The sequence below is a fragment of the Diadema antillarum genome, unplaced genomic scaffold, assembly GCF_040938485.1.
Source record: "Diadema antillarum isolate AM-2024a unplaced genomic scaffold, OU_Dant_1.0 scf00000118, whole genome shotgun sequence".
Taxonomy (NCBI): Eukaryota; Metazoa; Echinodermata; class Echinoidea; order Diadematoida; family Diadematidae; genus Diadema; species Diadema antillarum.
Window position 1 is genome coordinate 23,630 of NW_027271007.1, and position 22,943 is coordinate 46,572.

The following is a 22,943-nucleotide window of genomic DNA, read 5'->3' on the forward strand; positions in this document are numbered from 1 at the left end:
AGAATATTGAGATGGTGACTATCTTGGCAGCCATCTTTGGAGGTGATCACAGCAAATCCATTTCTGAAATGCTGTTTTTTGTGTCAGACCTGATGTGGGCTCTAGTGTAGGGAGATGTGGCAATAGTTTCTAAAACATTACATAATATGTGCACTTTGCCCCTCACTTACAAGGCTTAAAGACATACAGTACTATAAATATATATTTCATATTTCAGACAAAATTTCTAAAAGAAAAAAAACACCAAATGAACTTTTCTACATGGCCTAGCATTCAATGCAGGGCAACTGCCTACCAGATGGTGACAAATAATTAAAACGAAGATGATAATGATGACCATCATCATAACAATATAATCATTATGACTACAAACAACTTCACAACTTCTGTATAAGCTGTAATTTTCGCGAGGGTTTAATTTTCACAAATTTTGTGAATGACAGTTGGACCGCAAATTTAAAAACACACAAGAATGTTACCATGTGCTAAAGTTGCTTATGAAGGCTTCCGTGTCAATTCGAAAGTGTCCATGACCTCATTCGCAAAAAATATCTGTACGCGAAAATAAAAGCGTATACAATATATCAACTGCAATAGAAGAAGTCTGTGTGCATAATACAGGGAAACCACATTATGATGAGGACCTTAGAAACCATGTCATGAATACCTTGCTCTATCACGTTTTCTTTTTTTCTAGTTTCCAGTGGCTGCATGTATGAATAAATGGATAGGTTCACTGGCATAGCAAAGTTGCTCTGAGATTTGAGTTCAAACCAATGACCAAAATCCTTTGGACTTGTTGCATTACAAAGACACTGTTTACTTCTGTAAGCTGCAATAATTACAGTTTTCAAATGACAAAGCTGAATCATCTAGTACGTGATTGATTGTTCCTGACTATTGCTTTAATTGTAACAGCAAATTATTTGCACATTTGCACGGACTGACAAACCTCTCCCTCACTAAAAGCCAGCCCTCGACGGGTACGATTTGCTGGAGTTTGGTCATTTCCCAGACGATGATGGCTTCGCTGACTTGCCACTCTGCGATCTGCTGGCACTGGCTGTTGTCTTTCTACTGCCTGTCGTACTGCCAGCTGCTGTCTTGATTGAAGGCAAAGGTTGCCTCCTTGCTGGGGCTCTGATGTTTGGGGCGGCCCTGGCTCGCTGCCTCTCTTCTTTCAGCTGTAGATATTGAAGCACAGAAAAGTTTTGCATCATTCTTTTTTTCTTTTCAAATTTTCACTTACTTGGTAAGTTCAAGGATCCTCTAATGGCATTTTGGATATCTTGAAGGGCTAACTTGAAGGATAACTGTTGAGGTATAAAGCATGTACCCAACATTTGCCTTAAAGACTCAATCATCTGACTATTGTTTAACTATGGTGTAAAATGCATTCTGCACGGACTCCCAGCAATAATTCAAATATCCTTGGCACCATAAATTACAGGTGAATAGTTAAGCCTTCACCGGGCCATAACTTTCTTACGAGAGCAGAGGGGACGGCATGATCCCATACAACACTGCTCAGAAGGACTTGGAAGTAGACCGGCCAGTTCTATAATGTATTAAGATTTTATGCATGCTTCGTTTGCAAAAGTTGCCTTGCCATCCCAAAGGCTTGCCCGACCTAGCAACAGCTAGGTGATTTCTTGCCTATGGAACACAATGGGAGGGAGCACATGAATGAAATACTTCGTTACTGGGCTGAGGGAAAAGAAACATCCATAAATTGTAATGCATCACAGATATGGTGTATTGAACCAAGGTCAGTTGGATTGGGGGGTTTGCTACGGACTGAGCCAAATCACTGCCATCAAGATGATGCCCTAATAATAGACCATGACAATTCGTAATTCCACTTTGCGCATGAGTAGAAGAAGGTCATTTGTACATACAGGCATTTTGGTTTGTCAATTTACTGAGAAAAGCATGTGTAATGCGATGATTATTCATGTGATCCTTATCTAACTGGTGCTGGCCAACACATCCACCTGACAGCAAGTCATAGAATGGAATTTTGCAATATAGAGGATACAGGCTGTTTTTGCATTGATTACAAAGCAATGACATGGATGCCTGCTAAATTATCAACTGATGGAGTATTCTGATCACCTGACCTCAACACAGGTTCATTCTTTGCTTGAACATGAATTCCATAAATTGCTACAGACAAACTTATGCATTATGTCACTTTGAAAACAAGTGAAGTGCCTAACCAAGTGAGAAAATAGAAAGGGCATTCATACCCATGTGTACATGAGTTAATTATAAACTGGTCTATTGTTCACGCTTCCCTTCCACTCTCCTTCATTTTCATTGACAAGGTTAAACCCCCCCCCCCCCTCCTCCAGGAAAAAGAAATTAACTAGAATTTAAAGCAAAAAAAAAAAGACAAACAATTAACAAAACAAAACAAATCAAAACTGCTAATAATGAACATTTGCTTACCCTCTGCTGGTATCTCTTCTCGTAATACTCCATGTCTGTGTCCGTACCGGTCAGCTTAAAGTTCGCCAGGTCATCGGTCATCCTCGCAACCTCCTGGTTGCTTCTGCCCTCCAACCGGTTGAGAGTTGGTCCATGCATGCGTAGGAATGGATGGTCAGCGGCTCCGATTGGCTGGTTGAGAAATGCATCATCTGGCGTACCTGATTAAATGTGGAACCAATGATACGGGAAGGACTTAACTGGGAATGCACAAGAGGAAAACAAATAATTCAAATAAAAGGTGAGACCCACCTTTTATTAGGATCTCTTTGGTTTCCTTTTTTGTGGATATCTCAGCCATTTCACAACCAATTTTCAGCAAATAGATTGTAAATTCCTCTTAGAATGGTATGCTCTGTAGGATTTCATAAGTGGTTCCTTAGTATCTTGCAAACAGTCACAAGCTCAATTCTCATCCCTGCCAATAATATACCATCCATTTAAATACTCATAACAAATGGTAGGCAAGTGGAGAGAGCATTTTATGGGGAGGGGAGAGGGGAAAATGGGGAATGGGAGCAAAACACGCAAAAGAAAAAATTAGGATACAAATGTATGTATGGCTGACTACAAATCTTACACTGATGCCAACAAGATATATGATCTAGCATTCAACATGATTAAACTGTCAGATCATGAATCAATTATCTTTGGAGGAAATAAGAATTTCATTGATTTTAACATACAGACTTTGCCCATTCCTATTGACTGTTAAAGAACCGTTTTGTGAAAATGTTGTACTCACAAAATCTTACTCTTTTTTTTCAGACTAACTTTCAAGTTCCACAGATCAACTGTCCTTTAAAGGACAAGTCCACCTTCATATGCATTAGGATTGAGAGAATGCAACAATATTATTAGAACACATCAGTGAAAGTTTGAGGAAAATCGAACAATCCGTTCAAAAGTTATGAATATTTAAAGTATCTGCACAGTCACTGCTGGATGAGAAGACTACTACAGTGTATGATGTCACATGCGTACAACTATATAAGGAAAATAAAAAGAGAATTTCACAAAACTTTACTTCTTTAATAAAGTGCAAATTTCTTCGACTTGCTACTGACGTATATTAAGGGTAATATTATTCCCCCTGCCTTCTGAAAGAGAGAAGTCGAGTGTTCTGTTGTTATGCGAGAAAATGGAAATATGCTGAATTTTCTTTATTCTTTCTTTATCGTTGTACTCATGTGACATCACAAGCTATATTAGTCTTTTCATGCAGCCGTGACTGAGCAGAAACTTCAAAAATTCATAACTTTTGGATGGATTGTCCCATTTTCCTCAAACTCTCACTGTTGTGTTCTACTAATATTGCTGCATTCACTCAACCCACATGTCTATGAAGGTAAACTTGTCCTTTAATGGAGTTTCATGCACCCGCAACTCACCAATTCCGCTGTCATCTAGCCTCATGTAGCCTTCCGCCAGGGAGCTAAACCCGGTAAGACCCCCCATGGCCGCGTAGGGGACGTCCCGACCGACAGGATGACCCCTGGCCTCACGCTCCGCCTTCGTCTCAACGATCGTGTCGTGTGCGTACGTAGGTTGGCCACAGCTGCAAGTGAATGAGCTCCGGAAGGATACGCATTGGCATCCCGCTGAATCATCATTGTTGTTTTTCAAGGAGAAACAAAACTCACATTAAAGGGGTTGTATGGTTTCATTTGAAACCTGGCTTCTGGTTTCTAACTTCTATACTAAAGATGAGATAATGAGAAACCTCTCATGAAACGTACAGGAGCATGTAATTCCAAGATGAATTTAATGATTATTTGATGAAAATTGGTTTGAAAAGGCCGAGATATCCACAACAAAGTGATCAAATAAAAGAAGATGAAAAGGTGGGACCCATCTTTTATTAAGATTGCTTTGATTTACTTTTGGGGGGAATTCTCAGTCATTTCGAATCAATTTTCATCAAATAAACTTTGAATTATCAAAATGGTATGCTCTGTAACATTTCATAAAAATAAGTGGTTTTGTAAAGTATCTTGCAAAAGAAAAAGAGTTAAAAGCTCAATCCTTACCTCCACCAATACTATACCATCCCTTTGATCCCAAAATGACCAAAGGAAAAATAACACATAAATCAGTCAGACATGAGGTAACAGGAATGTAGGACAGTGTGACCAGTACATAATATAAATCATGGAGTCTGATTGCTGGAAGAAGGGACATATTGAAACAGTTCTACACATTTTGTATACTGCTCGTACAGCACAGCAATCACTAAGGCCACACTCTGAATGCTGTTTTGTTCAGCCAAGATATATTGAAGGCCCATTTTTTTGGTATCTTTTGGTGTGACTTGTGCATGCAAGAGACTTGTTTTGACATCCATTATAGTCTTACATGTACATACATCATTGCATTTAACCCTTTACCTTTATATAATAAATCCCCCAGTAGATTACCAAAATGTGATATGGAAACATCTTTGCACAGGGGCAAGGTTTCTATCAAATAAGTAAACAGATGAATACAAGCTTGTATCAAAATATACAGCATTATAAATGATCAATAACATCAAATTTACTAATCATGAGAATGACAATAAGAATGGTAACAGTAAAGAAATTGTCTCTTTTATTGTTCTTGCTACTATCGTTACTGTAATCATTATGATGAAAATATGACAATACATTACTACTCACAATCATACCTCCTTGCAAAAACTGAGTTATCATGAGGGTCTAAGAAGCAAAACGGGTGTCTTGCCTGAATTTTCACCTTTCTGGCAGCCATGATGTTTATCCGCCGAGTGATCGTCTGTAAAGTGCTTGCACCTGCATCTGATTGGCTGGCTCCCATTCAGTGGAACGTAGTTAAATGCAGAGCACTTGCAACCTTTGACCTTGCATGGCAACAGGATCGGTCTCTCTGAAGGTAGCTCCTCAAAGTCAGTTTTATGCTGCTTGTATCTATTGGCAGATAAACAAGGAAAAGTAGAAATTACGCGGTGCGTAAAATATGTCCCCGCCGGAAGTAGCATTTAGTAGCAAAATGTACAATATAGGTAAAAAGATCAAGGTCAAAGGTGAAAGAAGTCAAGGGTCAAAATTCTATGTAGAAGTTTTGAAGCCCTCACCTAGTGCCATCACATAAAGCAAACGGAATCGAAATCGGGTTAGAAATGGCAAAGGAGTAGCATTTTGTAGCCAATGTACAGTATAGGTAAAAAAAAATCAAGGTCAAAGGTCAAAAAAGTCAAAGGTCAAAATTCTGTGTAGAAGTTTTGAAGCCCTCACCTAGTGCCATCACATAAAGCAAACGGAATCGAAATCGGGTTAGAAATGGCGAAGGAGTAACATTTGGTAGCAAAATGTACAATACAGGTCAAAAATCAAGGTCAAAGGTCAAAGAAGTCAAAGGTCAAAATTCTGTGTAGAAATTTTGAAGCCCTCACTTAGTGCCATCACTTAAAGCAAACGGAATTGAAATCGGGTAACAAATGGCGAAGGAGTAGCATTTTGTAGCAAAATGTAAAATATAGGTCAAAAATCAAGGTCAAAGGTCAAAGAAGTCAAAGGTCAAAATTCTGTGTAGAAGTTTTGAAGCCCTCACCTAGTGCCATCATATAAAGCAAACGGAATCAAAATCGGGTTAGAAATGGCGAAGGAGTAGCATTTTGAAGCAAAATGTACAATATAGGTCAAAGGTCAAAGGTCAAAGGTCACAACTGAAATTCTGTATAGAAGTTTCAAAGCTCCCATGTAGTGCTATCATATAAAGCAAACAGAATCAAAATCGGGTTAGAAATGGCGAAGGAGTAGCATTTTGAACATTTTGATCACACACGGACGCACGGACAGACGGACAGACGGACACACGGACACACGGACACACAGACACACACACGTACGGAGCCCGTTTCATAGTCCCCTGCTCGAACTCGTTCGGCGGGGACAAAAAAAGAGTGAACTTGACAGCATTTTGTCTTCAGTGCAAAGTCAGTTGAAAAGAGGGATTGGCACTTTGGATCGCAGCTCTAGTGTGATTTCATGTCTTGAAATTGTTAAATTTGTCATACAGTACAGACAGACTATGCATGACAGGTCAAGGAAAAAGTGCTGTATGTAATGTTTGAGGAAAAGAAAACTAATTTATAACTACACGTACATACTGTATATGAGATCTTTGAGTAAACTTCTTCATGAACATAATTTAAATAACCAATATTTACATATATTCAAATTATCTAGAGCAACCAATAGAACTAAATGGAACGGAGGACTTCAATAAAGTGGAAGAGTCTAATTCAATAAATCAACCAATAAGTAAAGGGGAGCATGAGATGATGGAAGAGGGGGTGACTACATAATAATGGGAGCTGTCTGGGCTCAACTATAGAATCAGGTGTTGGATGAAATGAATAATCACACACCTGAATAGAGAAAGAATGAAGGTGACAAAACAGAAGAAGAGAAAAGGTATCTGAAGCCATGGTCATGGACGTGACAACTGAATATCATCAATTTAACTGAATTAATGTCAGACTGCAAGGCAGTGCTGAAAAGCAAACTAATGCAAATTAATACAAGGTCTTGACAGACAAAAAAAGGAGAGTAGACAAACCAGAAATACATCAAAGTAAACAACGAAAAAATTATGGTCCTACACCTGTATGCTGCTGTAGAGAGAGCTAGGGAGCCTTTAGCGTGGATGCTAAAAAGAGAAAAGCACGAGAAGTTGTTTTAAAATCTCAATGTATATAAATGTTCTGAACACTGATGATGTTGTTGTTGATATTGCTGCTGATATACCTGTTTTTTGGTTATACCTACCTGTGCTGACAAAAACATTTGGTTTCCGGGCCAATCAGCTTGCAGTCCATTCCAGTCGGCGACGTCCAGCTGACAAAAAGTCGGTTTTTCATCCGGGCTGGGAGAACTCTCTTTTTGTAGTCCTCATACTGCTTAGGGGTGAACAGCGTGCCCCCATCATCATCACCAACAATTCTGCCAAATATGATTCAGATTTCAATTGTACTCGATCACTGAATTCATCACACTCATACTGCTCATACACATTTCATATCGTACATACTTGTAGGGTTCAAGTTTGGTAAGTTCTCTAGCATCCTCAAATAGGCACCCTGCCGTCAATCCCTTGTTTGAGGCGAGACCCCACTTCCACGAAGCTGATTGGGGTGCTATACCTCGCTAAAGATTTTTCGTTTGGGAGTTGGGAGTCGAAGTATTTATCCATTGCAAATCAACTTTCTGCTCAGGCGTGACAAACCTGGAGGCCAAGCCAGGGTTTAATGACTCCAGCAGCTAAGGTATTACGTAAGAGCATGATAAGGATATCTGCCTGTGGCAGACCATTCAAAGTGAACTCAATTTTCTCTATCCTTTCTAAAGTTTTCAATTTTATATTCTATTGAGAAATTCTATGGTCATCCATGTTACATTTCGAACGAAAAAAATTGACCCATAAATAACGAAAATACAGGAATAAGGAGAGCATTGTAGAAGTTTGTCGACACACACACACACACTATGGAGCTACATAGCCTATGCCAAAACCAAAACAATCTCCTCCTCTCGCGGGTGCCCTCCCCTCCCCCCCCCCCCCCCCCCCCTGGCGCTGTGGCGATGACTGATGCTTAGATTAGGCCAGGGTCAAGACACAGACCTGTGTTTTATATCTTTGGTTTTTAAGTCATTGATTGCCAAGATATACACTGGCATTATTTACGGGGGTGTAGCCTCTTCAAACGAGAGATTTGCGTCATGCACAGGGGTAGCTGAAAGTTACTTTGTTGAAATCAGCTGGATAACCCACTTTTAACAAGTTAAAATTTACTGTAAAACATGATATATTCGCGGCATGAAATTTTCGCGAATTGGAGCTGACAGCCTTTTTCGTGGCATGAAATTTTAGCGAATTGCTATTGGCATTCAATGCATGTACACATGTAGTGTAGACAAAAGCTTTCGCGTGCATTTTAATTTCGCGAATTTTGGCGCTTGCGAAATTCGCGAAATTAAAATGCACGTGAAAATTCCTCGTTTTACAGAGTATGGTCAATTTGCTTTGAATGGACTTTCATGTAAACCATGATTTAGATATTCCTGAACATGAATTTTCATACCAAAACATTTTTGTGTTTACAGGCATGGTATTACCTGACACCACATGTGGTATTACAGGTCACGCACATCTTTGCATACTAATGCCATTCTGTACGCGCGAGACTTCGTATGTAGATTAGCCTCACAGAACTTTGTGTGGACTGAAATGGCAAAAAACGTGACATAAAAATGTAAAAACACAAAGAATTTCACCTCAAATTTATAGTTGAGTGACCCACACCTCGTCATAGTTTATATTTATGCATGTTTGAATCACATTTCGTGACTGAAATTCTACATCCACTCACATACAGGAAAAATGCTGAAAGATTAATTGATGGTATCGGAATTTTATAGCCATCATCCTCAAACGCGAATGATGCGTAGTTGTGCGCTAAGGAAGGGGCCCACAACTCGTCACCTGCGCATGCAGCTCCCATAGACAAAGCACGTAAAATAGAAGTTGTTGATTTCTCACAAGGTTTTATTGCGTCAGCCGTGAACTGTTCGAAATGTTCAAGATAGACATTTTACTGTAAAATACGAAATTTGAGCCTCATTTGCTGATTTTTTCTTTGTCATCTGCTCCATGAGAATGTGTACGGTGATTTGTGGGATGAATTGTGAGTCTGGTGCAAGGACTAGGTAAGAAAGACGTTGATTAATTATTTCATTGTGAAAATCGTGTCTGGTAATACAATGCGATTTTGCACCGCGCAAAAAGACAACTTTTTTTTAGAGGGGTAGGCCCTATGTCTGAAGCATATTTTCTAAAAACTGGAGCGAACAATTGACACAAGTTAGCTGAATTCGTAATATCCAGGAGTCTGTGAATATTAAAGTGGTGTTATGTTTAGCCGAACTTTCATCCTAGGAGTACGGAATGCAAAGCCACGAAAAAAAAGCATCCGGTGATACGATCTACTCTCCTATCATGTGTGTGTGCGTGAGTACATACACATAGGCCTATGTGTGCATAGTTTCAGCTTTTATTTGATATTTCAGTTGGATCATGACTTTATAGACAATGTCTACATTATAAATATAACACATGTTGCTAGGCCTATGCACTTTCCACTACTGTTCAGAGGTTATAGTGGCTTGGCAATAGTGCATTTTGACTAGTGTATAGCGTCGGTGTCAATTTGCGAAGAAAACATCTGGCAAAATGTTTGTGACCTCCTCATTCGTGAAAATGACAGCTGAAGTTTAGGACCTATACAGGGTCTACAGTACGTTAGACCTTCTCCTATTCTACAATTTCAGAATCAATCCTTACAGTTCCACTGTATACAAACGTAAGTGTAACGGTTAGACTCTCTATGACGCGCTATAAGTTGTACAACTAGCACTTGAATAAACGTAGGCCTACTTCTTTTGGGATTTATTGGCTTATTGCAGTGACTCAGTGTTACTGATTGAAAATTACTCTCTGGGAGTTTGGGTCTCTGCAGTGGCAGGAGTTCAGAACTCTATGTGCATCTGTTGTAAGTGTACTTCTTTGTCTTTGATAGGAATGCATCAACTTAAAACTGATGGATCTAATTCTTGTAATTGTTGAGGAAACTGTTTGAGTGTTATACAGTGAATGCAGATCATTAACGTAACTTAGAGTTTAGACTTCTCCTGACGTTAGATCTAACGCTAGTTCTACGACAATTTAAACGTGCTAATATTGAATAGCTGTAAATTTTACATCATTCACATGGTTTTATTTTTGAAGTCAAACTCAACATGCTCAAACTTCAAAGTCAGAGCAAACCTTCGATATTCCAGATACTGGTCGATAGATTCGGCGGCCCCATGACCAAATTTCAGCATATATCCCCTGTCACTCATGATGATGTTCAAGGCTAAAGGTTCCGACACTTCAAGTTGTAAAACGATGACACGGTTTTTAGGCTTCACTTTAATTAAATACACTCAGTTCATTCCAATTCAGTCAGCAGCTAGCTGTGTATGTTACGTTGTGAATAATCGTGCGCACGCACGCGCGTGTAGCTTAGTAGTCGGATACACACAGCATAAGCGCATACACATTGCAACGAGTAACCAACGACGCTAGCTGCAGCGTGGGGTGTCTGTTTTGGTTATGGTATCCTCAACTGCTCAAAGAAAATAGTACATTTTATTGCTTGGTTTCATAGGAACAAAGAGATTTTTTTCCTCCCCACAAATCTCTTTGGATAGGAACAGGGAACTCCTAACTGAAACAATGGAACAAAATGGATCCGAGACTCTCAGTATTGCTGGTTACAGAAGTTGTATAATTATAGTTGATTGGGGGGGGGGGGGGGGGGGGGGGAAGCCCCTACCAGAGATGAAGACAGTTGATGCTTAATACAAGAACTCTGCTCTCACATTACCCGATGCTTCACGTTCCCACGAAGACTGTAATCATGAAGCGAGCGAGGAGAGGAATCCTCTCTTTCTATAATTGGGTCTAAAGCCCATCCAAAGATTATTTATTTTTTGCTTTATATCAAGTACTTTAATAGATCTATGTGATCGGGAATTTAACAACCCGTAGAATTGTCGAGAACTCCCTATTCGCGAAAAATTAGACTCGCTCAATATTCATACCAGTGGAGGATCGGGGGGAGGGGGTGCACCGGGCGCCCCCTCCCCTTTATTTTATTTTTTGTCAAAAAAAAGAACTAAAAAGAAATAGATAGGGGGCGTGGCGCCCTCTTTAATTTTGTATACAGGCGCCTCCCCTATACGGAATTCCTGAATCCGCCCCTGTATTCGGCGTATTTAACAGAATGAATATGTAATACCTTGACCGAAGGAGGGTCGGGAGTGGACATAGAACAATGCCCATTTTGACAAAAATTATGGATAGTGTGTCGGAAGGATTTATATACTGAAATGACTCACAGCTGGATGATTCCTTTCCGGAAAGCTTATCGTTTTGTATCTTCCCGTTTGAATACTTGTGTAATTCTAAGAAATATTTACTCGAGTAATCTCTTTTGTTTTCTTGCTTTCTCAAAACATTATACACTCTTATAATTTCGATTACTTTGGAGGTCTAATTTTCTTCAATGTGACTTGGATCACAGTAGTTCCCATCTAGAGAGATAATGATGGAATTGCCAAAACAACAACAACGACAACAACAGCAGCAACAACAACAATAACAACAACCAACCAACCAACCAACCAACCAACCAACCAACCAAACAACCAACCGACCAACCAACCAACCAACCAACCCGCAAACAAACAAACAAACAAACAAACAATCAAACAAACAGAAAGGAATAGACCCATGCAGCTTTCGAACGGGTTATGTTCTCAAACTCAGTTGCTGGGTCTATTTCTAAACACATTTTGCTGAAACTAAATAGATATATATACGGAGCTTATATATGGGTCAGGGGAAACTCCCAGTTAATGTCATGAAATGTGACGTAACATGAAAATGACTTGAGAAATCGTGACTAGTTAGTGATTGAACAACCTGAATTATCCTTCCACGTCACATTAATGAATGAAATCATTATGTAATAGTAGGAACCTATAACACAACGATCGTCAAACGCAAGCTGTAAAATACTGTATAGAAGTTTCTTCATCTATGATCTCATTCAAAATGATTGAATGTATGAAGAATAAACTTCATACAGAAAATGAAAATTAAAGCAAGTCATGTGAACCAATGACGTCATCACCTCGTTCCAATAATGTTTGCATTACAGTAAATGTGCCTACTGCTGTAGTGGAGTCCGTTAAGGGTCATGTTAAAGGGGCTTGAAACCCAAACAAAATTATAGGTCTATAAACATGTGGATTCGAAGTGAGGAAGGTAGAGCACACTAGTGTAGTTCAGTAAAAGTTTGAAGAAAATCGGACAATCGGGTCAAAAGGATGAATTTCGAAATTTTTAGGACGAGACCCCTGGATCAGAAAACTACAGTTGTACATATCAAGACATCATAATAATACATTTATGCATACGATGCCAAAGGAAAATGTCACAAAGAAAATTTCATTAGGCCTACAGGGCCGGCGGAGCGTTTTCAAAAGTGTGTGTGTGTGGGGGGGGGGGGGGGGGGGCACTTCCGGGTTTCATGAGCTAACAAGCAAAAAGAAAAAAAAGGGGGGAGGGGGTCTTCAGCTCATCTCTCCCCTTCCACTTCCGGGTTTCTTCAGCAGGGACAAGCAAAAAAAAAAAATCATTATACCGCGCTCACAGTTTCCGGGTTTAAAAAAAAAAGTGTGGGGGGGGGGGGGGGGCAAAGTGATGACATCTTATGCATTCCTCTGTATAGTGCACAAAAAGTGTGTGTGTGGTGGGGGAGCCCCCCTGCCCCCCCCCCCCCCGGTTCTGCCGGCCATGATAATTATTATAATGAAAAATACAAATGCCCTGGATGAATAGGATTGTTACTGACATAATGTCAAGGGTAATAATTTAAAATTCCCCTTGCTTTCTGAAAGAGGTAAGTCTAGTGTTCTTTCATTATGCTATCTTAATTATCATGTTAAATTTTCTCCTATTATTCTTTACATTGTATACTATGTAGTGCATAGGCCTAATGCGGTGTTACGATCTTGATACTGTACGAGCTGAAATTTTCGCGGTGGTTTTGTTTTCGCGAATTTCGCGGATCGCCTTCAAACCGCGAAAATAACAAAGCGCGATTAATTAAGTTCAGTTAGACCCTCGTAACCGCGAAATTAACAACACGCGAAAATGTTCTCCAAGTAGCAATTCGCGAAAATATCTGTACGCGAAAATTTCAGCTCGTACAGTAGTAGGCTAATCTTCTGGTCCAGCGGTCTCGTCACCAGAAATTCGAAAATTCATAACTTTTGAACGAATTGTCCGATTTTCCTCAAATTTTCACACATAGGCCTATAACTTTCTAACATTTCTGCATTCGCTCAAGTAACATGCATTTGGGATTTTCATAATAATAATTAATCTTCCTTTTTCGCCTTACTTTTCGCTTTCCAAATTCACGTTTTGTAACCATTCTTATTCCCCCCCCCCCTCTCTCTTTGGTCGATTATTTAGGACGTCGAACTTAGCGAGTTTTATTCTGAATGAAGAGCAGATTTTTTGCGTACTTTGACGTTACATAAAATGCACTAAATGTCTTTTTTTTTCTTCAAATTAATGATATTATACAAGATACACTGCAACGATCTGATCATAGATCCTGGAGAGGGCCTAGACATTGTTTTACACTCAGTCCTATCTATCAACCCGCTCTGCTTTTTTCGGTTTAGCGCCATCTCGTGACAAATTTACGCGAGTGCAGGGAATTCAGATGAAGCGAGGCGAGAGGCAAAAAACATAAACAACGCGTGTGGCGTGCAGTGATGATGATGGACATCAGTTACTAAGTAGTTATCAGTGCCCGTGGCACCAGTGTATTGTGGCGAAAGCGAAAGGCCCCACTAAGACCGAAGGCTTTTGTGATCTGCGAACGGTGATTTTGCATCAAGAATCGTGGTTTATTGCCAGTGTTCCCACTCGATCGTTGGATCTCAGCCTGGACAACCTGAGTCTCATTGACGATGTAGATGCGTCTCTTAGACTATACCACAACTTGCAAGCAAGGCAAGAAGTCCAAAGCGCGTGGCCACACGTGGATCTATGCCAGTCCAGGCCAGCGCCAGGGGGGAGGAGTGTATCTTCACAGTCCAGTAGCCCGACCGTCAAGGCGTCGACCAACCCATCCTACCCTGTGCGAAGCTACACACAGCACAGGCACAGGCACAGCACAGTCACACCACAGGCACAGCAGGGCACACAGGCAGGCAGGCCTGTTGAACCCATATATCCTGCAGGCTGCAACACGACTAGATCTAGATCTAACGTCAGTGTGAACAGAGTCAGAGGCAGAGCCTTCAAAGAGCAATGATGAGTGAACTTGATTAGCAATTGAACTACACTGTACCACTGCATACATTGTAGGATCTCGAGTGCCTAGACCTTCTGCACTGCCTCGTGGTGGTATGGACTATGGTGGATGTGACAAGGCCTACTCCAAATTAGAATAAATGGGAAGCCTTTTTTTTAATGTGATTTGACATGGACTCTTGTTTGTGGATGAAAGCAACAGTTGTTCACTATGGGTGACTTTAAATTTGACTTTTCTGTGAGCCCTGAGGATGAAAATGACAATGAAGCAAGTTTGTCAGATGGAGGTAAAATTTATTGCTGATTGGTTTTGTTTGTTTTGAAATAGTGGACTAGGGAGGGCCTATATGCTAAACACCAGAGTAAACAACCCAGTTTGTGGCAGGGTGCCTATTTATGGCAGAGGCACTGTCATTCATCAGTAAACAGCTAGTGAACATCACATACATTGTATGCTTTAATATTCCCACTTTTAGTAGAACACAAGCAGGAGTTTAATACTCGCAAATGCTATAAGAAGTGACACCTGCTTGGGCCTTTCCATCAATGAATAAAATGGCCCCTTCTGCAAATAGGCGCCCTGTTCAAAGCCTGCGGCAAACAGGGAGTTTTAGTCTAGATAACTAATAAGATAAGAGCAGGTTAAACTTGTGGTTATTAATATTATGCTTTGCCTTTACATTATTGCAGCCGATAATGTTGAAGTCTGGCTCTGCTAGATTTTGCTATGGAGCTAGTTTGGGTGCCGTTAATAGTCAGAAATAGAAAGTACCCCAAGCAAAAAAATGCTGAAATGACATGACATCTGACTGGGCCGACCTCTGCAGTGTGTTACATACAACCAGGTTAAAATTTTTTTTTTTTTTTTCAATTTACAATGTATGTAGATAAGGAACTGTTAAAGTTAAGATCATACTACCATTTATTGTAAGAAATCCTCTTAATTTCCTTTGTGAACTCTGTAAGCTCGATATTTCATTTATTGTAAATCTAATTGTAATGTTTGTCACCACATGAATACACTGAAAATGTCACAAAACCAATACTGGGCCATGTTGCATAAAAAGATGAAGTCAGAAAATCAGTCATAGATCTACATGTAAGTCAGGCATCAGCCAATCACAATTGGTTATTCAGAGACGTATATTTCATTTTCTGACTTAGTTTAATCTCAACTTTTATGCTGCAGGCTCGGGGCCCTGGCAACATATGTTATATGTCTACATGTACTAGTAATTGTAGGTCTCGGATCCCAGGCCATCCAGAGATGCCAAGTTCAAAAAACTTTTACGAGTGAGATTTTTATGACTCGGCGTCTCGGCGCTCTGGGGGGGGGTGTCCCCTCTCATGGTGCGTGTTTATACAGGAGCCTCTCGCATCGGCGCGCATGAGCCGGTATTTTACCTCCCGCATGAGCGCTTATTTCTCGTGTTTATACAGAAGTCAAAATACCGGCTCATGCGAGCCGATGCGAGCCGATGCGAGCCGATGCGAGCGGACCTCAGCTGAACCGGACCTCTCGAATTTTGGGGTCAAGCATAGGTCACGTTCGCAGTGCAGTATTGCATGATGGGAAAAAATGAAAAAAATCAAGATGACACCGGCAAAGTCATCAGGACCACCAAGCTTGAAGGTCATTCTTGTAACTTTCCTCTTGACAATCACCCGGCCAAATGATCAATTGAAATCCAGTTTTTCAGTAAGAAGGAAAAGACGTGGTTCGATCATGACAGATATTAAAATACACGCTTTCCGGCTACCTCTCGAATTTCGGTCGTCTGTATAAACACACAGCAAAATATGCGAGGCTCCTCTCGCATCGGCCACCTCAAAAGGTGGCGGACGGAACCTCTCGCATGAGCCTGCATTTGGCGGCGTATGCCGGCATACGCCGTGTTTATACAGAGCAAAATTCGAGAGGTCCTCTCGCATGAGCCGGCATGAGCCAGCATGAGCGCGTGTTTTGCTTCTCTGTATAAACACGCTCATGGTAGGGAGCTTTTTTAAATTATTAGCTCTTAATGATGCAATCTGGTGCATACTTAAGTGACTATTTTTTACTAATTTTGAAAGGCAAAAGGGAAATGTACCTTCAATTGCAACTATCACTTTAATCCTTTGAGCTATGCTCCTTATTTTTGGCCCAAATTGCAGACTTCACCAGATGCATGAGAAAAATGGGTGCCACGCGTGAGATCGTGAGACAGACCCTAAATGCTTGAGTCTCACGCAGAATGTGTGAGACTTGGTAGCTCTGGACCATCCTGTAGACCATCCTACCCAGTTTTCCCCTAGTTTGCAGGCACAAACCCTTGTTGGTCGTAAAGGAGTCTGCGTCAAGACTACTATATGCACCACTTCGGCACTGTCCCATAGGCCCTGTGTTGTAGCTTCTCCGGAGAGGCTGCAGTGTAGTGGTGCGTGTATTAGTCTTGGCGCATGCAGACTCCTTTACGACCAACAAGGGTTTGTGCCTGCAAACTAGTTTTCCCCTGCCCTATCCACTTTGTGATTAGTTGTAGTATGTATGCTATGGTGCTGTATGTAATGTCAGATATTGACACTACCGGTACAGTGTCTTTCATTTTGTCAAAATTGGGTTTTGTAATAGATTACATATAGATAATAGATCCCTATTTCAATTTCACTATGTTATATCATTCTAATATTTTCATGAATTTATGTTTGCTGAGTTTATTGATCACATCTACTTAAACATTTTCTTGCCGACACCTTATTGTGTATACAAATCTATATGCCAGATGTATTGTTTAATTGTGCCATGGTTGATTTTTCAGCAGAGGATGGTGGTAAAGGGTCTGTGCCTTGTGCGAAGAATTCTCCAGGAAAGTTGGAACTGAGACCAGCCAAAGAAGTCTTTGTGGACCGAGCAGAGAATGACCCAGAAGTTTTTGACCACAAGGTATTGTACATACAGTACTGACACTCTTGAGATTGTTAGTCTCCTTCTAAAATGTTGATAAAATCTTGTTTTTATGTAGATTGATTGTGATGAAATACAGATTCTACTACTGTGAAGATTGTCAAATGTTAAGATTGATTTCATTTCTAGAAACAGCAATTTTGTTACCATAGCAATCTACCAAGAGTAATATTAGTACACAGGACATTTAATGATAAATATGACCAGAAGAATTTCTTTCAGATGAATCAATATTTCTACCTCATGTGTCACCTCATACAAGAATGTCGATCAGTGCTATAGCTATTAGCAAAGAGTAGTATCTAAAAAAAAAAAGTGGCTAAAAGATTGTAAAAGAAGTTTTAGAAGCTTCATAATTTGGTTGCTGTTCTCTTTACTGTTTGACCAGGCTGTCGTCTCTGTGGAATGTGGTCCTTTTCACATCTCATATCTCAGCCCTGAATGTGTGGAGCAGAGTGTCAAGGAATGTGCATCTGTTGGGCTGAGTGCAGTCAAAGAGGCATTGTCGGATCATTCAGATCTTGTCCCTTGTGTATATGAAGGTATTACTCCACATCAGTAAAATGCATGCATATCATCTATACTGTTTGCCTTTGATGTCTCATTATAACAATCATTCTCGCTCCATTTTTAGCGAGAAATCACCCTATCATCAAAATTTACAACTTCTTTTTCCAGACCCCTGCTCAATTTGCATGTATGGTCACAGTCTCCCAGTTAGTAAATGTATTCTGAAGTGTTGGTTTTCTATTGCTATTCAGGTTTTGACTGGTAGTTTATTCAAAATTATCGAAGTTCAATAAGCCCTCAAAAACTTTGAAACTCAAACTCAATAGAGTGTCAGTATGCCAGATACTCAAAAGAATGACAGTATCTATTTGTGCAAAAAGAGTTTAAAACCCTTGATACCATCCAACTGATGATGACAATGAGTCGAATCCAAGGGACCGGAGAACGTCCTTCGGCTTTTGACTATACACAATAGTATTAAAACATTTCCATATCCATCTATAATGACTATAGCCTGTAATCTAGGCGGAGGATGCAGCTATGGTTTTTACTGTCACGCTAAACGTCTGATGTGGCGAGACTGTAGCTTTGCTAAGCGATGCGTCTTATGCAGCAAAATTACAAACAGTGGATGTGCACAAAGCATCCACTGCCTATATCCATTCGTTTTGCTTTAATCATTGTTTTCTTATTATGGACTATGAATCAGTGCAGTTTTTTGTACATAAAGAAAACGACTAAAGCAAGACTTGTGGATATAGGCGGTGGATGTTTCCACTGTCTGTAGTCTAGCCGCATCAGGTGTATCGCTTAGCAAAGACAATAGTCTCGCAACATCAGACGCTTAGCGTAATGGCAAAGGCAATATTTAGCTGCATCTTCCGCCTAGATTATAGGCTACTACAACTACTATTACCACACCTACTATAATTATCACCCCATGTCATAATTTGTTGTTTAATTTTCCAGGAGGACTTAAAGTCTGGGAGTGTTCCCTTGATCTTGTCACCTTCCTAGAGGAGGAGAGCATACCACTGTCCAACCAGTTTGTTCTGGAGCTCGGGTGTGGCGCTGGATTGCCGGGTATCTATGCCATGAAGAAAGGAGCCAGGGTTCATTTCCAGGATTATGTAAGTAGTAAGAAGAGTTGTAAAACAGGAGAGTATAGATTGTAAGTAGTGAGTATGAAATGGACCATCGTTAACCTGTTGAGGACGAGTCCTGAGTATACTTGGGCAGGTGTCTGTGGGATATGCATGTTGTAGCAAAATCAGCCCGTCCTCAATGGGTTAAAAGCTCTGTGAGAGGGTTGGTAGTACAGCAGTGTTTCCAGAGAATGTCGTCTGTGACTCCAGATCATTCGAACCAGCTAAAGTTACCCAAAACTATCTTAAGACCATGCTGTTTAAATACATAGGCATGAATATGTGGGACTATTACTTCCTCTCCTGTTGTGTGTGTGTGTGTGTGTGTGTGTGAAAATGTGTTTGTAATTTGATTGCAAAATTTTTGTCATGCTATCACATTTAATTACTTAAATTTTGCCTGCACAGGTGTTCTTTTGATATCATTTATGTGTTTGTTTGTTGTTGTTTTTTTCAATTATGATTTCCAACAAATTACAAATACCATTGCTTTGGCATAACATTATCATTAATGTCAGTTCAGAGTCATCAGTGATATTCTGCCAATAGATTTGTTTGTCTACTCCACAAAGCTTCTCGGGCACTTTCAGGAAGGTAACCATGGTAATCTGATTCCTTCCTCTGTCATCAGAACGAAGAGGTTGTGGAGCTGATGACCATACCCAATGTGCTGCTGAATTCCGCTCAGGGGTTGCCAGGCAACCAGTGCAGGTTCTTTGCAGGAGACTGGAGTTATGTGCAGGATTTGCTGGAGAAGGAAGCAATACAGTAAGTTGGAAGACATCATGTAAATTGTCTTTTAAACAATGGTTATAATGTCATCTCTTTCCATTTCCTCCCGATATACAAACTGTAGTTGCCTTTTCTATAAAGGGTTCTGGAATTTTCCTATTGCCAGAAGCTAACAGTGTCTCATTTACCTTGTGTAATTAAATCTATCATCATAAATTTGTTGTTGTGTTCTTTCAGATGAGGATATTGTCTGTGGTTTCTTTTTTTTCCCCCGATATTGTCCCATGTCAAGAAAATGATGTGCCAATAACAACATGTAACAAACATGTTGTTTAGACAAGAAAAAGTCTTGTTTAGAGACTAAAAGCTGATATGAAGAATGTGTGAAGAATGTGCTGCTGTATGTGCATTTCATTCCATAGACGTATGACACCAGTTTCACATGATCACAAATTGGCTGTTTATTGGTCCCATCAAGCATGTAACTAACATTTTATGTGAATGGGTAAATAAATGCAATCCATTTTTTTCCAGCTTTTGAAAACATCTACATAATCTCAACATTGTTTGATGAAATTGGATGTAATTGTCATGTTTCCACTGTAGGTATGATGTCATCTTGACCTCAGAAACGATATACAACGTAGACTCGCAGCCTCGGCTCTATCAAACTATCAAGGCTCTCCTGAAGTCGAGTGGGACAGTGTATCCTTTCCTACCAACGAACAATAAGAAACTATGTTACAATGGACTCCCATTATAACGAAAATGGTTACAACGAATTTAGTATCAACGAAATGAAAATTTAGGTCCCAAGGTTATTATCTATAGTAATAAAAATAATAGAATAATACTACAGTTCTTATATACCGTATATCACTACCATAGTGTCTCTATGCGCTCTTTGGGAGAGTGTTGAAAATGGAAGAAGGAAATGTACTATATAAACCATAGATGTTGCAGTTCGCAAGACCAAAACTCATTCAAAATACTTTTGAAACATATACCTCAATGTACTTCATTTGTTTGGCCATAACAAAATTCTGATATGACAGAAGAAAATTGCTGGTCCCCAGGACTTATGTTATAAATATATAATAAATATAATAAAACTTTTATATAATAAATACATGCCTGCAAAACATTTGTGGCATTGTGGTACTCCATAGCTTCTTAAGAGAGATTTCTCACGAACTTTGACTGACCGATGATGGACACTGGCCAATGATTGTACAGTTTTTCATTATTTTGGTGTAATATTCAACAAGAAGTAAGCAACAAAAGAAAATGTTTGGTAAGTCAATTTCTGAAAATTTGAAATACACAAAGCTATCTTTTTTTTTTGGGGGGGGGGGCGATGTGGGGGAAGGGAAGGGGTGTTTATTTTTAGTCTTGCTGAATGTGAAATCTCTTTGATCACAAGTTTATACTGATCACAAGTTTATACTGATTACAAGTTAACACTGAGCTGAATTTACCTCCCTTGTTTCACAATGATTCCTTTTTTCATGTGCTTTTGTTTAGCTGTTGTTGTATGCCTTGTCTTGATTTGCAAATTCTTGCTTCTAGTTGGAAACATGTTCTTCTGTGAAATACAGATATTATCATAATGAAAGCAAGTAGGTAGTATCTAAACTTTCGTGGAAATTGTGACACCTTTCATTTGAACTCACTCAATTGATGCATAAATAGTGGCCTTGACTGTCTGTGTGTCCAGCTTTATTGCTGCCAAAACCCACTACTTTGGAGTAGGCGGAGGTACGAGACAATTTGAGGAATACGTACGAGGGCTTCAGGAGTTTGACATCGAGTGCCGCAAGGCCATATGTCAAGGTGAGTTTGCAGTTAGTCAGAAAGGTGCCTGAACTGCATTTGGAAACTTCTGCAGCAGGTCAATGAACTATTATATTGTACATACCTTCAGATACAATTGTAGGCTGTTCTTGTGACATGAGAAAACTTAAACTGCTATATTCAAATATTTGCATACCTGGACTAAGGTTATTCCTGGTAACTAAAAAGGATTGCTTGAGGACTGCCTTGTGTAGCATCACCTTGAGCATCAAGTTAACAGCATCTAATTTCTTACATCACATACATGATCAGACTCTATAGCGGTCGTGGATTGAATGGTTATTGGAATTTGATTGTCTTGGTGCTATTTGTACCTATTAGTTGCTTGTATAATTGGGATGCATAAAAGTGACTTGATATTACATTAACTTTGCATACTGCCAATATATAGAAACAAACAAACAAACAAACAAACAAACAAACAAACAAACAAACAAGTAATTCCTGGAAGATTTTTTTCTTTTCTTTCAATGTGGTAATTGCTGGTATAGGTGACTGTGCAGTATTGATACTGGGGATGTTATTGAAGGTTACACTTATTTTATAGCTGAATGCACCATTTTGTACTTTTGATTTCCTTCGTGAACTGTATCCAGGAGTACAGAGAGAAATTCTACGGATGAAATTCAAGAAGGGAAGATGACGTTGCCGTGGAAACCTGCTTGAAACCTGCTCATCAGACGGATTGAGGAGCAGTCCGATGAATGTTGCATCAGACAGGCAGCAAAAACCAAATGCTTACAAGAGAGAATGGACTCCTAGCACGCATGCTGAGTCTGGTAGTCTGATATCATGGCCATTCAAACATCAGGAAAATCTGAGAATGTGAACACTCCCGTTGGCTCAGAAATTCTGCTCATGGCGCAAGAAAGCCATCCAGGTATCAATATTAGAAGAAAGAATGCCGCTAAAGTGAACACTTCAAATTTATGCGTAATCACACTTCAAATCATATGAGCATTCGTGATACATTATTTCTGACACTGACAACTCAGAATGAACCGTTGCCGCTTGCAAAGATTTTTGACCAAGTGGGGAAAAAAAAACAACGTTGATTGCTGTACTGTAACCATCTGGGACAAATTATGAGTAAATGTTTCAGTTCTCTAAGCATCCTTGATGTCTGCCTGCACACAAGCAAGAAGTTGATCACACAGATCTTTGCCAAGGAATACCCATATCCACCTTACAAACTGCCAATATACCATGTACCTGTATTTTTCATTGTTCCTTGCTCCAAAGGATTTGGCTTATTTTATGTTCCTTTACTAACAAGCTATAGGTCATTCACCTCAAATGATTCCTCGTTC

The 22,943-nt window shown here is 39.8% G+C and overlaps 2 protein-coding genes across 2 annotated transcripts; one reads left to right on the top strand and one right to left on the bottom strand.

Annotated features, from left to right (window-relative positions):
• Nucleotides 1-613: 613 nt before the first annotated feature.
• Nucleotides 614-10,409, bottom strand: LOC139719975 (protein FAM221A-like). Its single transcript, XM_071631354.1, has 6 exons — nt 10,333-10,409; nt 7,278-7,451; nt 5,224-5,414; nt 3,882-4,091; nt 2,452-2,651; nt 614-1,184 (listed from the first exon to the last, which is right to left on the bottom strand). Exons 1-6 carry the CDS (start codon nt 10,407-10,409, stop codon nt 1,005-1,007), a joined length of 1,032 nt encoding a protein of 343 aa, XP_071487455.1. The 3' UTR covers nt 614-1,004.
• A 3,569-nt stretch (nt 10,410-13,978) lies between these two features.
• On the top strand, nt 13,979-22,276 carry LOC139719979 (histidine protein methyltransferase 1 homolog). The gene is made up of 8 exons (XM_071631357.1): nt 13,979-14,735; nt 17,247-17,371; nt 17,781-17,934; nt 18,872-19,032; nt 19,679-19,815; nt 20,386-20,484; nt 21,497-21,612; nt 22,230-22,276. The coding sequence occupies exons 1-8, from the start codon at nt 14,660-14,662 to the stop codon at nt 22,274-22,276; spliced, it is 915 nt and encodes a 304-aa protein (XP_071487458.1). The 5' UTR covers nt 13,979-14,659.
• The last annotated feature ends 667 nt before the right edge of the window (nt 22,277-22,943 follow it).